This window comes from Gossypium hirsutum, chromosome A11 (assembly GCF_007990345.1).
Source record: "Gossypium hirsutum isolate 1008001.06 chromosome A11, Gossypium_hirsutum_v2.1, whole genome shotgun sequence".
Taxonomy (NCBI): domain Eukaryota; kingdom Viridiplantae; phylum Streptophyta; class Magnoliopsida; order Malvales; family Malvaceae; genus Gossypium; species Gossypium hirsutum.
The window spans coordinates 19,685,589-19,700,862 of NC_053434.1; the positions used below are offsets into that span (position 1 = coordinate 19,685,589).

At 36.8% G+C, this 15,274-nt stretch overlaps 2 protein-coding genes across 2 annotated transcripts; one reads left to right on the forward strand and one right to left on the reverse strand.

Annotated features, from left to right (window-relative positions):
• Positions 1-1,177: 1,177 nt before the first annotated feature.
• LOC107924465 (importin subunit alpha-1b) lies at positions 1,178-4,227 on the forward strand. Its single transcript, XM_041081306.1, has 2 exons — positions 1,178-3,364; positions 3,843-4,227. The coding sequence occupies exon 1, from the start codon at positions 1,607-1,609 to the stop codon at positions 3,329-3,331; it is 1,725 nt and encodes a 574-aa protein (XP_040937240.1). The 5' UTR covers positions 1,178-1,606; the 3' UTR covers positions 3,332-3,364; positions 3,843-4,227.
• A 3,298-nt stretch (positions 4,228-7,525) lies between these two features.
• On the reverse strand, positions 7,526-10,283 carry LOC107923374 (clathrin coat assembly protein AP180). Its single transcript, XM_041081307.1, has one exon. The coding sequence runs from the start codon at positions 10,234-10,236 to the stop codon at positions 7,660-7,662; it is 2,577 nt and encodes an 858-aa protein (XP_040937241.1). The 5' UTR covers positions 10,237-10,283; the 3' UTR covers positions 7,526-7,659.
• Positions 10,284-15,274: the final 4,991 nt, after the last annotated feature.

A 15,274-nucleotide genomic window follows, 5' to 3' on the forward strand; every position in this document is an offset into this window, starting at 1 on the left:
ATATCCAATTTAGAAGTCAACCCCTCTCTCTCTCTCTCTCTCTCTTTTTCAGAAAAGTCGTCGTTTGTATAAAAAAAGTATTATCTAATTTGACGTGGCAGAAAAGTGTTGAGGAAAGATATTTAGTCAACGTTCCGTAGTTGACCGACTGTTTTAGCTCAAAGCAGGGCCCAGTAAGCAAGGAAGCGAAGCCAGGTCTCCCTTCGCCTCTAACGCTTCACTCACACTGAGAAAACCCCTTTTCCTCTCCTTGGGTTTATGTCCTAGCAAACGCTTTTCTTTCCCTTCCCACCTTAACCCTAACACTTGTATGGAGGGTAATGATTATGTTGTTAATATTTAGCAATGCTTCCGATGATGGATGTAATGGTGGGGGTGGACCCCCTTCATTGTCACACTTTGTTTGCAATCTTTAATGTTGGGCTTACAAAAAAAAAAAAAAAAGTAAACTAGCTTTCATGTACGTATTATTTAATCTAAATCACATAATTACGGGCTCTCTCCTCAAAATTTACACATCAAATAAGTTTAAAAACAAGACAAAGATTCATAATTTAAATGAAGAATTATCTATACTTATAAGTCAAAAAATACACGAACTAATTAATTACTCTTATGGTATACAATATAAGAGGACTGTAAAGAGGGGGAATGATACTCAGAATCTGAAAAAGGAAAAACGAAATGGGAAGAGGAGCCCTGCATTCAGCAAGCACAGCCAAGTGCGGAGTGAGTGAGGCTCGGCGCAGTTATAGGAAACAAAGTCTAAATTTGATACAGTAAAAAGAGGCTAAAAAAGCGGGTCCCAAGAAGCAAGAGTACAGCGACATCACATTCATCTAGGAAAAAGAAACATTATAAAAATATACTACTTGACTACTCCAACACTAGATTTACCCACCCCCAAAGATTGAGTGGTCCATTTTTCTTTCATCCCCCCTCCCCAACACCTTCACATGCTAATGCTTTTGCTTCATGCTCCTTTCCTCCCTTTTCTTTAATCTTTGATGTACAGTTCAATTAGTGGTCGTTATTTCCAATATATACAGTGAAAAACTGAAAATTACTCTACCAATGCCTGCAGTCACTATGTATCAATATGCCTGGTAAGTGTTAAATGCAAAATGCTAAGCAAACTGTTCCACTTTTCTTTTCTTTTTTTATTTATTTATTGTTTAATAGTGTTGGTAAAAGGTGATAAATAATGAGCCCCTTATACCCTTTTATTTAAAGCTGCTGTGTGAACAAGCTGTAAAGCTTCATTCTGCCTCCTCTAATGCTTCTATCATTACAATTCACAATTGTGTTCAGCCTTTTCCCTCTCTCATCTCTCGCGCCAAATACAACCAACATTACTAATTTACTGTTAATGTTATTGGTATTTCTATTTTTTTCGAATCCAATGTTATTTGCCCCGTGAACTCAGTCCAGTACTGGACTTGTTTTTTCATTATTGGAACTGTCTTTCTCTCCATTTCCTTGGCTCCCCTTTTCCGTCCAACCAAAGTGCCTTTTTTTTTCCCAAGTCTTTTCATGTTTTTCCCTTCTCACTTATTAACACCTTAAAACCTGTAGTTCCGGTCCCTAATCCGGGCTTCAACCACAAATGCATCCACCCCAACAACCGCGGCCGCTGTCTGAGCAACCAGAAACTCAACCACCGCAGACGCTTCTTGACTTAATCACCGGCGTTCTCTCTCTCCTCCTCCTTTCTTCTCTCACCGTCCGGTCTTTCGTCGGACGGTGGCAAGTCCTCCGATCGAAGCTCTGTTCCCTCCAATCATCTCTCTCCTCTATCTCCGAATCTCCTCACTGGAACGACAACTCTTTGCTTCATAATCTTTTCCCTTCCCTTCTCTCCACCCTTCAGCGTTTGAAAGCTCTCTCCGATCAATGTATCCTCTCTTCATTCACCGGCGGCAAACTCCTCATGCAAAGCGACCTCGACATAGCTTCGTCTTCTCTCTCCAACCATCTCCATGATCTCGATCTGCTTCTTAGGTCTGGCGTTCTTCACCAGTCCAACGCCATCGTTTTGTCTCACCCGGGACCTGGATCTGATAAAGACGATTTGGGTTTTTTCATCAGGGATCTTTTTACCCGACTTCAGATCGGAGGCATCGAGTTCAAAAAGAAAGCTTTAGAATCACTTCTTCAGCTTCTCAACGACAACGAGAAATCTACTCCGCTGGTTGCTAAAGAGGGAAATGTTGGCTATTTGATAAGTCTTCTCGAAGCTAACAGCCAACCTTTAATTCGAGAACAAGCCGTTTTGGCAGTATCGGTACTGGCTTCTTCAAGCGAAGATTTGAGAAAAATTGTTTTCGAGGAAGGAGGATTAGGGCCTTTACTGAGAATCCTTGAAACAGGTTCCATTGCTTTAAAAGAAAAGGCCGCGATTGCTGTTGAAGCAATCACCGCCGATCCCGAAAACACCTGGGCAATTTCAGCATACGGCGGAGTTTCGGTATTAATAGAAGCCTGCCGATCTGGCTCCCAACCGACACAAACCCACGCGGTTGGCGCTCTTCGAAACGTGGCTTCCGTGGAAGATATTAGAATGGCTTTGGGTGAAGAAGGTGCGGTTCCTGTTTTATTCCAGCTGTTAATCTCGGGTACCAGCGCTGCCCAAGAAAAAGCAGCCAATTGCATTTCGATACTCGCTTCTTCGGGCGAATATTTTCGTGCATTGATTATACAAGAAAAGGGATTGCCAAGATTAATGCATCTACTTCAAGATTTATCAAGTTCAGATACAGTCGAGCATCTTCTCCGCACGATCAGTTCGCTTTCGGTTTTAGATTCCGTTTCACGGATTTTATCATCTTCGACGGCCTTCATTATCCAATTGGGCGAGTTTATTAAGCACGGGAACTTGATTTTGCAACAGATTTCAGCTTGTTTGTTATCAAAGTTATCGATTAGTGATGGAAACAAGCGTGCCATTTCTAGTTGCATTAGTTCTTTGGTAAAATTAATGGAATCACCAAAGCCAGTAGGGTTACAGGAGGCGGCAGCCCAGGCGCTTGTTTCGCTACTGACGGTCCGGTCAAATAGGAAGGAGTTGGTTAGGGATGAGAAGAGCGTGATGAGACTGGTGCAGATGTTGGACCCCAAAAATGAGGCTGTGTCAAAGAAGTTTCCACTGATGGTGGTGACTGCAGTGTTGGGTGGAGGAAGCGGTGGTTGTAGGAAGAGACTGACGGCTGCCGGTGCCAATAAGCACCTGCAGAGTCTGGCGGAAATTGAAGTCGCCGGAGCAAAGAAAGCGCTTCAGAGACTAGCTGGAAATAGGCTAAAAAGCATTTTCAGCAGGACTTGGAGGGAATAACCAGTAAAGCTACTCACCTCCCCGCCAACTAAGGTATGTTCCTTTTACGAGGATATAATTGGTAATTCAAGATTCTGTTAGGGTTTCAGTCAAAGCTGGTTGTTGGCGCGTGAAATAACTGTCCTCTATTTTAGCACCATTCTTGACCGGTTAAAGTACGATATTACCCCTGCTTTTCCCCCCTCACTACTGGTACTCAATTTTGTCACCTAAATCCGGGGGAAAATGATGGATAAACTAAAACTTAAAACAGCGAAGCCATAGATAGATGTTTATGTTCACAATGATAAATTCGTTGGACCCTTCTTTATTATTATTATTATTATTATTATTATTATTATTCGTAATAATATGCTGACGTGGTAATGAAGGAAGATCAAGTAGATAACACCATGCGGTGCATAGCATAGTAGAGTAGCGTCTAAATTTAACGTAGTAGATTTGTAGATACGTCGTATGGCACGTGAATTATTTTACTGTGAATTCATTTTTTTTTTAATTTGTAATGCAGGAGGAGGTTTGGAATTTTCTAACTGTCAGAACTGCTGTGGTTGAAAACGCGGCAAACACACTTCGTATACTCCAAAACTTTACCTCAAAAGCAAAATATTAATTATTATTATATATTTTAAACACTGTGTTAATTTAAATGATGATAACTAAAGGCATGGATGCGGTTTTTAGGGAGTATCCTCGTTTTTTTTTATTAGTAATATTTGATTCACTGATGAAAGCTGAGCTGTAAGAGGGAGGGTATGATGATTGTTATATGTTTCCTTCCCTCTTTTTTTTTTTTCCTAATTATAATGTTTGTACTTTGTTCTATAATGTAAATTATTAAAGGTTTGTTTGTTTGTTTAATCTTTATGTGTAATGTAATTCGGTATTGAATTTTAGTTTGGTAGGTATTGTTGTGATGTTTGTTTGGATATTGATATTATGGGGTGGGACGTTAGTGATCAAATTCGGGGGGTGGTAATCGTAAAGGATGATGTTAACTCATGGCATGAGAATATATGGCTGACAGTTACTTGTGGAAAGCTTTAGGGTTTTCCAAATAGGTAGGTAAATGGGAGGGAAGCAATCCAAATCGACCATAATGATTATGTAGGTGGTACAGGTGGTGGATCCCCTCATTTCCTCACTTTGTTTGCAATCTTCAATGTTGGGACTAGGGGGGGAAAGAGGAGACGTCATGTATTCTTGGGACGGATTTTACAAAGTAAATACCATCAAATAAGTTTAAAAGTAAGACAAAGGTAAATACATTTATTTATCCGTCTTAGTTTAAATAAAATGTTTTATAATTAATGCATTAATTACTCTTATTGTTGTATTAAATAATAAATATAACAAGAGGAAAAGTGGTTTTTGAGTGTAAAACAGAAGGAAGGGGTGGGGGGGGGGGACAGTGGAGCATGAGCATGAATGATGGTGAGAATGTGGAAAGGAGGATTGGTAAGATGAGGCCAGCATAGATTCAGCAAGCACAGCAGCCAGGGAATGAAAAATAAGGGTGAATGGTGCGGAGTGAGAGAGAGGGTTGGCGCAGATATAGGAAACAGAGGATAAAAGTTGCATATATTATGAAGAGACAGGGACATAGAAAAGAAGGCAGAAAATGCGGGTCCCCAGAAGAGTGCAAGATTACAGCGACATCGCATTCACTTGGGGAAAACAAACATTATAAAATATATATAACCACCTGACTACACCAACACTAGATATACCCAAAGATTGAGGGGTCCATTATTTTAGCTTTCTTCCTTCCCCACACCTTCACATGCCAATGCTCTGCTTGATTCTCGTTTCCTCACTCTTCTTTTTTAAAATCATTGATTGTTTTATTAATGGACATTACTACCAATATAATATATATAATGAAATTACCTTATCATGCACACTCGTGGCAGCACTATATGCCCGCTAAATGCTAATGCTAAGCAAACTGTTGGAAAAGGGACATAAATTACTTGGTCGTAAACTTTTTAAAGCTTTAATCTCCCCCCCCCTCCCCACCTCTCTCTCTCTAATGCTTCTATCATTTACCATTGGCAATTGTGTTCAACCTTTTCCATCTTCCTTTACTCTCTCCCGCCAAACAAAACAAACATTATTATTTACTGTTATAGGGTCCTCTCTTTTTTTTAGAAGTCCAATGCTTTTGTTCAGATGTTTTATTTTAACATTGATTTTCAATGTATTTAAATCTCATTATTTGTAAATACCCTGTGAACTCAGTCACCACGAACTGGAGGCGGTTGAATTTAGAAGGTTAGCCGCTGTTGTTTGCTACGGCATAACATTGGTGGTATTACATTTAAAAAAACGAAGAAAGTGGATTTCGTTAACATTTCTTTACAAAGTTGGAGGTATTAGTTGTTCGCTACTATCAAAGAATTTCACATCAATACTTCCTAATACTCTTTAAAAAAATTAAATTATTTGAAGAAACTTAAATTTAAGGATTAATGCAGAAAAAAAACTTGAATATTTCATCTCTTTACAAATACATAGTTTTAGATAATGATTTAGTCGTGAAAACCATCAAGTACTTTGGTTGCGTTTTTAAGTCAGTTTAGTATTTCCATGAAAAAAAGTTTTGCTTTTTTTATTTATTTTAGGGCTAAGTCAAAAAATTAATGTAAAAACTAAAGTGAGTAATAAATTTTAAGAGTCAAAATACAATTTTTCTATTATATTAACTAATATTTTCCTAAAAATTAAAGGAGTTAATAAAGAATCTATCATTTCGGGGCCAAGACTATTTTATCTACCTCTCCCTCCACCCTGACTAGAATAAAATGATCTTGCAGACGTAACAATTCATTTTATCATTTTGAAAAGAAAAAAAAATTTATCTAGACCTTCATCAATTAAATTAATCCATGTCTTTTTTTTTCTACGTCATACTCAAGGTTTAGTATAAATTTTAATTAGGCTTTTGGAGGTAAGAGTACCACAAAACTTCTTGTATTATATCTTGAATTGCATTTTAATTAATTAACCAAAAAAATAAGAAAATTAGTCCATGTATGTTATATGAGTAAGTAAAATAGCCCCTTTGTTAAATGTTTGTTTTAGTGTTCATATATAAGATATAATAATAAACTTAGCCCTTATTATTTATACATTTATTCAATTTGACCCTTACTCTTTTATTGGAAGTAAATTAGAAATTTTTAAAACTAATAAGCCTTAAGGATTAACTTTAACCCTCATCCTCTCGGCCTCATGCTTTTTAATGTGAACACTTTCGAAGTGTGAACGCTCTTTTAGAAAATATTGGGCTCCACTTGAGCATAATAACCTTATAATGCTTTAATAATAAAATAGGTCTCACCATGTATGTCTCCCATGCATTCCATGATGATAACCCATTGGTATAACCTACTACATCACCACTACTAGACAAGAGGGTCTCCCCTTTAAATAACCCTCTCTAACGATGACAAAAGGGTCTTCTCCCCATTAGCAACCTAAATACTTATACTCTACACTCAGTCTCCTTTACCTTCATAGCGATCCTCCTCTTCCTCCTCTTAACCTTCTTTGACCCTCTACCTATTTTGATGAATCGGTCTCCTTTATTCCATCGCTTCCTCCTCCTTTATTGATGCCCCTCATCAATAATTCTAGTTATTATTTATATTTTGTACAATTAAATTATAGTTATAAACTTTAAAATGATTACCGTATAAAAAATATCTATTTTATTCAAACCTTATTGTTAAATATTTTTTTTAAAGTCAACTATTTATTATAAGAAATAATTAATATTCATTACATGTTACTATTACATATAATAGTTAATAGTTAATTTATTCTAAAAGTATTATTCTGACGTAAATGAAATATATATATACACTAAAACATGCATGAGATACAATCTTTTCTCCTAAGATTATTTATCACTAATGCATTTCATCCGATCCTTTCTCCTCAACTCAATTTAATTTAATTTTTTGTTCCATAATCGTTTGCTTGAAATTTAGAATGATTATGAACACTTCTAAAAGTAGGTGGAATTTTAAATGGAAACTTGTTCTTACTGTTTTTTTATTTCAAAATAGATGCAAGTAGTTTATTGGTTGTTGCTTATATGTTGCAACTTCATGAAGAATTAATTAGGAAAGTCATTTTTGCAGTGAAAATTTTTGTTGGTCAATATTAAATTTGGTCATATGAACGCTTGAATTAATATTTGCAATCCATTTCTCTTTATCTTTTCAAGTGAATTTGTTTTACAAAGGTATTTACAAATTGAATTGTATACATCTTCATTCAACAAATATATCGAACTATAAAGCCTTGCAACGATCATGTTTTCACTGCAACCACAACTGTCGTTGAAATAATACATTTTGTTGATCCACTGGCACATTGTTGTTAGCTTTCATAGTTGGCCATGGGGCGAAAGGCTCGCCAGTTTCACCACCCTGAAACCCTGTTGTTGTCCCATTAGAATGCTGGGAAACCGAACCTGGCATCGCATGAAACGTCGGTGTCGGTATTTCATTACTGCTTTGAGCGTAAAAAGTTGGTGTTGCATGAAATGTTGGTTCCATTGGGAAGAACCTTTCATGGAAACCAGCAACATTGTCATTGGCAGTGGTGGCAATGGCTGCTGATATATTTGTTTCATCTTCGAGAAATGGATTATATTGGCGTTGAATCACTATGGGTCTGTGATCAAATAAATGATTCGCCATTGAAGGTTGGATTCCATCGGCTAAATGTTGAGAAGCTTTTGAAAGTGGCGTTGTGCCTTCTACCAACACAAGCTCCCAGCTTTCGTTACTGCCATTGTTGCTCCAATTCGAAGCTGATTTTCGTTCTTCTTGGTCTCTTTGGTTTGCTTGAAACCAATCATCGAAATAAGAGCGGCCATTGGATACGATAATTTGATTAGAGGCATACTCTGGACTTTTATCTTCTTTTAACCAGTCATCGAAACACGTATGGCCATTGGCTACATCATTCGAAGCTTGCCATTGTTGTTGATGGTGTTGTTGCAGTAGCCAGTCATCGATATATGAATGAACCATGACTCCATTTTGAGACGCTTGCTGATTTCTAAGATCTTCTTGGAGCCAGCTGTTGGTAAAGCAGACACCATTGGCTCCATTTTGAGAAGCTTGTCGGTCATTTCTTTGATCTTCTTGAAGCCAGTTGTTGGGAAAAGAGACACCAATGGCTCCATTTTGAGAAGCTTGCTGATGATTTCTACGATCTTCTTGAAACCAATTGTTTGTAAAAGAGGCTCCATTGGCTCCTTTTTGAGCAGCTTGGTGATCATTTTGATGATCTTCTTGAAACCAACTGTTGGTAAAAGAGGCACCATTGGCTCCATTTCGAGAAGCTTGCTGATCATTTCTATGATCTTCTTGAAACCAATTGTAGGGAAAAGAGGCACCATTTGCTCCATTTTGAGAAGCTTGGTCTTGCTGAAACCAGTTGTCGAAGAAAGAGTTATTATTAGCAAAGTTTTGGGAAGCCTGTGGCACAGGTTGTGGCGACGGCGTGGGCTCTATTAAAGCAAGTTCCCAACAACCCTTGTCACCATTAGCTGAAGATGATGATGGCTCTGAACTTTGTTGTCCTTGGGTTTTATTAGCATCTACTGCTGGCCACTCATCGAAGGATATAAAATTTAAACTCGTATTTTGATCTTGATCAATGGGTAAGGAATGGTTGGAGCCAGTTTCAGCGGCATTATACGAATCTTCTTGCTCGCGATATTGTTTTTCAGACAACTCCCAGAAAGTCCCCGTCGAGAAAGATGACCTCATTGTTACAACAGGTTCTTCATCTTGATTCATCAATTCTTCCAACGATGTACAAACAATCGAGCTCGAACCGGCCTGAGATTCTATCTCCAAAACTGAGAGATCCTTGGCGGCTGACGTTAGGAGACGAAGCAAACGAGGTGGTTTCGTAGGTGGTGATATCCCAGCTGATGGGAACGAAGCTTGGTCTTTTAAGAACACTTTCAATGTCTCAATAAGCTCCTCTGATATCCTCTGCACACTCGGATAATCCGAGGTTCTCCCAATTGGCAAGCTCTTACAATACTCGTATAAACTCGAAAGCTCTTCGAATTGTTTGCTGGCTTTGACGCAATAATTGATGGCATTAACGCATGATTGATGCTGCAAATGAAAGAAACCATCTAAGACAAGCCCAAGCCCGTTAGATATGTCCCTGTAAAGATCGAAGCTTTCTCGTACGATAGCATGGAAGGAAACCAGGATCAAGCGGTTCGTCTTGGCTGAACCTATGGGCTTTGTGGCAATAGCTTTAGCAAGCAACCGTTGCCAATAGGAAATCCGATCGAGCAACATGGGGGGCTTCATGTGTCGAACAGTTTGTTGGTTAGCTCGACGTGCCCTGGGATGGCTAAGTTGTTTCTCTTTGAACGTGAATCGCCTTTGAAGCTTCCCCGTGAGGAAGCATTCCAAGCGTTCTTCGAGATAGAAGGCGAAGGACTTGACAAAAGTGGTGTAATCGCAAGGACTGGAACTGCATTCATCTCTGAAAGTGGGGAGATTCAGGATATTGGTTCGATGGTTCATTGCATGGAGGACTTCTTTAGGGAAATAAGGGTCGCCATCTTGGAAAATGCGAAGGACAAGCATCAAGCATTTGAGGGCGACGACCCAATTCTTTGTTTTGCCTAATCTTTTGGCGATGACACGGGCGGCGATCCCCGCGAAGAGCTTGTTGGAGGAGACGGTTCGTAGGATTTCATCGACGTAACGCTCGTCAAAGGGGGCTTTGTCGTGGGTGGTGGCCTTGAGGACTGCCACTTCAAGGCTGGCAGAATTGGTGTTGACGACCTTGGCAAGGCTAATGCTGGTTTGGTCTTTCACTGCACCAATTGCCTTCTTTAACTTGCTAGGCATTATTGATTTGTGTAAAGCTTTAATTTTTTTTCGTTATCTTCAATAATATCCAGAATGATTTTTTCTTTTTTCTTTAGGGAATTGTTTTCCTGGAAAATATTATGATCCTAAAAAAAGAAAAAATTATTAGGAGGATGATTTAATTTTGGGTGGTGGAGAGGAGACTTCAACTAAAACCCTTGAGACTCTCCCTGCCGTGTAAACGTGATAAATGCTTCTACCTTAAATTGACCCTTTCCGATATATTAGTTAACCTCATATTTAGTCCCATTTTGAATTTAGCAAAAACGGGATTTCGTTTTATTTACTTCATTCAAAATAATAATAAATTAAATTAACTTACACATACTAAGTAAAATTAAGTTGTTAAGTGTCACGGGCGGCCACGGATTAAAGCCTGTAAAGACTGTGCAAAGTGTGTCCTATGGAGGTCAATCGATTAAATGACGCTCATTTAAATCATTTGCGCTGGCCTGATTCGTGAAATATATTGAGAAACTCATTTACTTGAAGCCTTAGTAACTCAATGGAGCACTCTAGTAAAACTAGAGTTACCAGAATAATTATTGTAATGTATATAGTTTAAATCCTCAGAAGTCTCATATTGTAAATAGACATTAATTTTAGTCTTCGATGTAATTTGATCTGTACCGTTGGATTTGTGGGAGCTCAACTATAAATAGAGCCATTATCCTCGTTCGTAATCACTCAATTATAAACCTTAAAGTAATAGAATACTTTTGAGAGCATTACTCAAACACTTGAAATGCACTATTTTTTTATGGCTTTTCTGTTTATTCATGGCTTTTTACTTCGATATCTTAAAGAATTTCTACAAAAATTCTCATTTTTTTAAAGTAAAGCTGACTTAGGTAATTTGAACCTAAGAAATTGCTTAAGGTCGTGCAATTTACCAAACTAAAGTTCTATTCCCGTGACATTAAAATCCTAGCCTCATGACATAAGCAAGTGTCAACAAACAAAATATATTGTGCTTATATATATAAACATCTCTGTTGGTTGTAAATAATATCTTGAGTTGAAATTTTTCATGATTTTGATTTAAGTTTCACTTTGACAAGTTATCTTCTTTTTTTTTAAAGATGTAACTTTTTTTAGATAAATATTATATTTTTAAAAAATATATAAATAAAATACTAAAAGGTATACAAATTCTTATAATAATATTTATTAGTTTTTTAAAAAAAAATTATCTTTTTTATTTCAATCAATTAACATCAAATCCTTTCAAAGCTTTTTATTTATTTTGAAAGTTTTTTTTTTGAAAGAAATGTTCAAAACTTTCATAAATTATGGGTTTAGGGTACTATTTAGTATTTACCTGCCTTTTGAATGTTGGCATGAATTGGTATTACAAAAAGATGTAGTTTTGCGACCGGCCAGCTGAGTACTGAAGTTTGAATAATGTGAACCAGGGTTATCACTTATAATTACATGAAAAAACTGATTTGGTTGAGCCTTGAAGATCTTTAACTATTCCATTTGTACGAGCCCAATTTGTAGGCCCAACTGACATAACTAAAGCCCAACCTAAAACAGGCCCAAATAACCCCCAAAACCCAATCAAAACCCAATGCCTAACCCTAGTTCAGTTGGCCCACTACCGAAAATCAGAAAAATAATAAACAAACCCTAGGTGCACTGCACCTAGAGACCTTTGACCGGCCACTTGCCTAGCCACCGCCTCTGCTTCCACTGACAGGTCATGTAACACTCCCTACCCGTATCCGTCGCCGGAATAAAGTACGAGGCATTACCGAGGAGTACAAAAAACACTTACAGATAATTTAAATATATTTTCATAACAACGTGTCTCGATTTCATACTATTTCATATTTAAGCTTTACTCACCAAAGTATTTGAAATATCATCTTTATGCAAATAGCACACATGAGGTACATAATTCCATAGTTAAGAATGAACACATTTATCAAACATATTCCACATTCATATATCAATGTCTTACATTTCCATATATCAATAACCGTCATTTTTCTTGTTTTTCAGATAATTATGTGTAACCATTGATAAGCATGTAATTCATTGTTTCTTCCTGTCAATCACAATTTCAAATGACAAATTCGTGTGAATCAGCTCAACCTCATTAGGTGTTTAAATTCTATCACTTTGATTCATATACTCATAATTTACTAACATATCTTGTCAAACACAATCTCTGAATGATAAAATCACATAATTGAGCTCAATAATAATAATGATAACATTACTTACATTTCTTTTTCCACATGTTACATTTACGACTTACCAACTTGTCCATCCAAGGAACAGCTTACGGATTTGAGTACATTGTGATCTGAAGCCCGAAATCTAGTTGAAGCACATAACTGCGAAACGGCAGCCCGAAGGCTAACTGAAGCACATAAGTGCTAAACGGAAGCCCGGAGGCTAACTGAAACTCATCAGAGCTGAACTGAAACCCCAGAAGAGTTAATTGAAACTCATATGAGTTAACGGAAGCTCGTAAGAGCTAAACGAAAAGCAAACACGAGAATTCGCAACAAATGCTGAATCTCGGTTTACTTGGGTAATTTACCGTCAATTCATCTTTTTCACTGAAAGATCGTACTCATTTCCTGCGTTCTGTTCCTCCGAAATTCTCAGTTTAATTTCATAACTTTTGTACATAATTTACTTATTTTCAACAATTAACATACATAAATATTAATCACCATTCATAAAATAATATTGAAATTTAATAATATTAACAAATGGTCACTAAATTTTGTTATATAAACTCACAAGTTCGATTTTTGTATTATAGCGATAATCATAATTTCATAATAAATATTCCAAATAAAACATTATATCATTTCTAATTCAACACTTATCGATTATAATCGGGCATGTAATCAATTTATACACGATTCATTCATATATTTTTGTATATTTTCCTCCTCCTCCTCTCCATCCACATCTTTAGTATAAACAACACACTTGTTGTAACACCCCTATCCCGTAACCGTCGCTAGAATAGGTAAGGGGCATTACCGGACTTGTAACTCATGTCAGAACAGTAAAATTTTAAACTTTTTCTTGAAATAAAGATCATTCATTTAAATAAGTACTAAGCACAGCCAGAGATAAAATTTAAACTCCACTAAGTAAACATTCAAAAGATGCCATTTTCGCATGGCTTATATACATTAACCAAAAATATTCTTCCGCCACTAGTCTATTCTATACATGCCATAAAATAGTTCTAAACATAACAGTAACAAGCAGTGGATAGTGATAGTGTGACTAGTTGCTGACGATCCCCGAGCCTGTAGCTTCGCAATGAGATCTATAAAACAGAGGAAACAGAGTAAACGGAGTAAGCATTACAATGCTTAGTAAGTTTTAAGCAGTGTCAACAGATAACAATCAAATTATAACATAGTTGTTCGAATTTTTATTTCACTCTTCCTTCGGGCATACCATCCCTTTACCGAATATGCACATCTCATCATATACAATAGGTAGATAAACTTTCACATAAAAGTGAGCTCATGTGACATAGATATATCGTATGATTTCACATAACCTCTCACACTGATCCGATGTCACATAATCATAGGAATAGTCTCATAGATTGCTCTCGTATGCATCACATAACTACCTTATGATTTAGTGCAAATCAAGCTCACATATAAACTTGGAGTACATACCTGTTTAACCTTTCGCATTGAATATATTTATAAGCAATTCTTATTACGAAGTCTTACCCGGACATAATCTCCACACGAAGTTATCGGGTCTTACCCGGACAAAATCCCCACACGTAGTCATCGGGTCTTTAGAGCTCGGATATAGTACGAGCACGAAGCTTACGGACATTAATCAATGATAATGTTCTCGCATAAAGCCTGCGGGGTTTTAACCCGGATATAGAACTGACACAAATGCCCTTCGGGACTTATCACATTTATACACTTTCACATCCATCACGTTGGCCACTCGGCCTTGTCACATATATACACTTTCACATTCATCACATCGGCCATTAGGCCTTATCACATATATACACTTTCACATTCATCACATCGGCCATTAGGCCTTATCACATATATACACTTTCACATTCATCACATCGGCTATTAGGCCTTATCACATATATGCACTTTCACATTCATCACATCGGCCATTAGGCCTTATCACATATATACACTTTCACATTCATCACATCGGCCATTAGGCCTTATCACATATATTAGGCGTTATCACATATATACACTTTCACATTCATCACATCGGCCATTAGGCCTTATCTCATATATGCATGTTCACATCCATCACATAGAATCCTAAATCAAAATATAGATTTTCATGTATTCACATCACAATTATCCAAATATACTTCACATACCACATATACTTTCACGTATACACACTGTCTTGGCTGAATCTACATCTATCATTTTCCAATATCACAATTTAGAATTCACGTATGGGTTTAATCAATAGCTTATGAGCAACTAAAACAAGTTTATCAAGGTTTACAACACAATCTCAAATTCAGCACAAGCTGTTTTTCCTGAGCAATAGTCACTAAATTATTTATAACTGGAGCTACAAAACTCCAAATCACTTTCCGTTAATTTTTCCTGAATATAGACTCGTATATCTTCCATCCATAAAATTTCCAGAATTTTAGGTTTGGCCAATCAATACCAGATTTTTCTTAAAGTTTCCCCTGTTTCACTGTTTGACTAATCTGACCACTCTTCACTACGAATCAAATTTCTCATTTTACAGAATTCAAAATGTGTTGTATTTGATTTCATTTGAAACTAGACTCATTAAGGAGTATAAGCATATAAATTTTATCTTATAACCATTTTTTTACAATTTATAATGATTTTCTAAAAACAGAATAGAGGATTACAGTGTCATTCTGCGCTGTCTCACACAACTTTAAGTATCTCATTATCGGAAATTCCTTTGCTTACACGGTTTCTTTTATAAGAAACTAGACTCATTAAGCTTTAATTTAATGTCTCATTCAGCCTCTAATTCA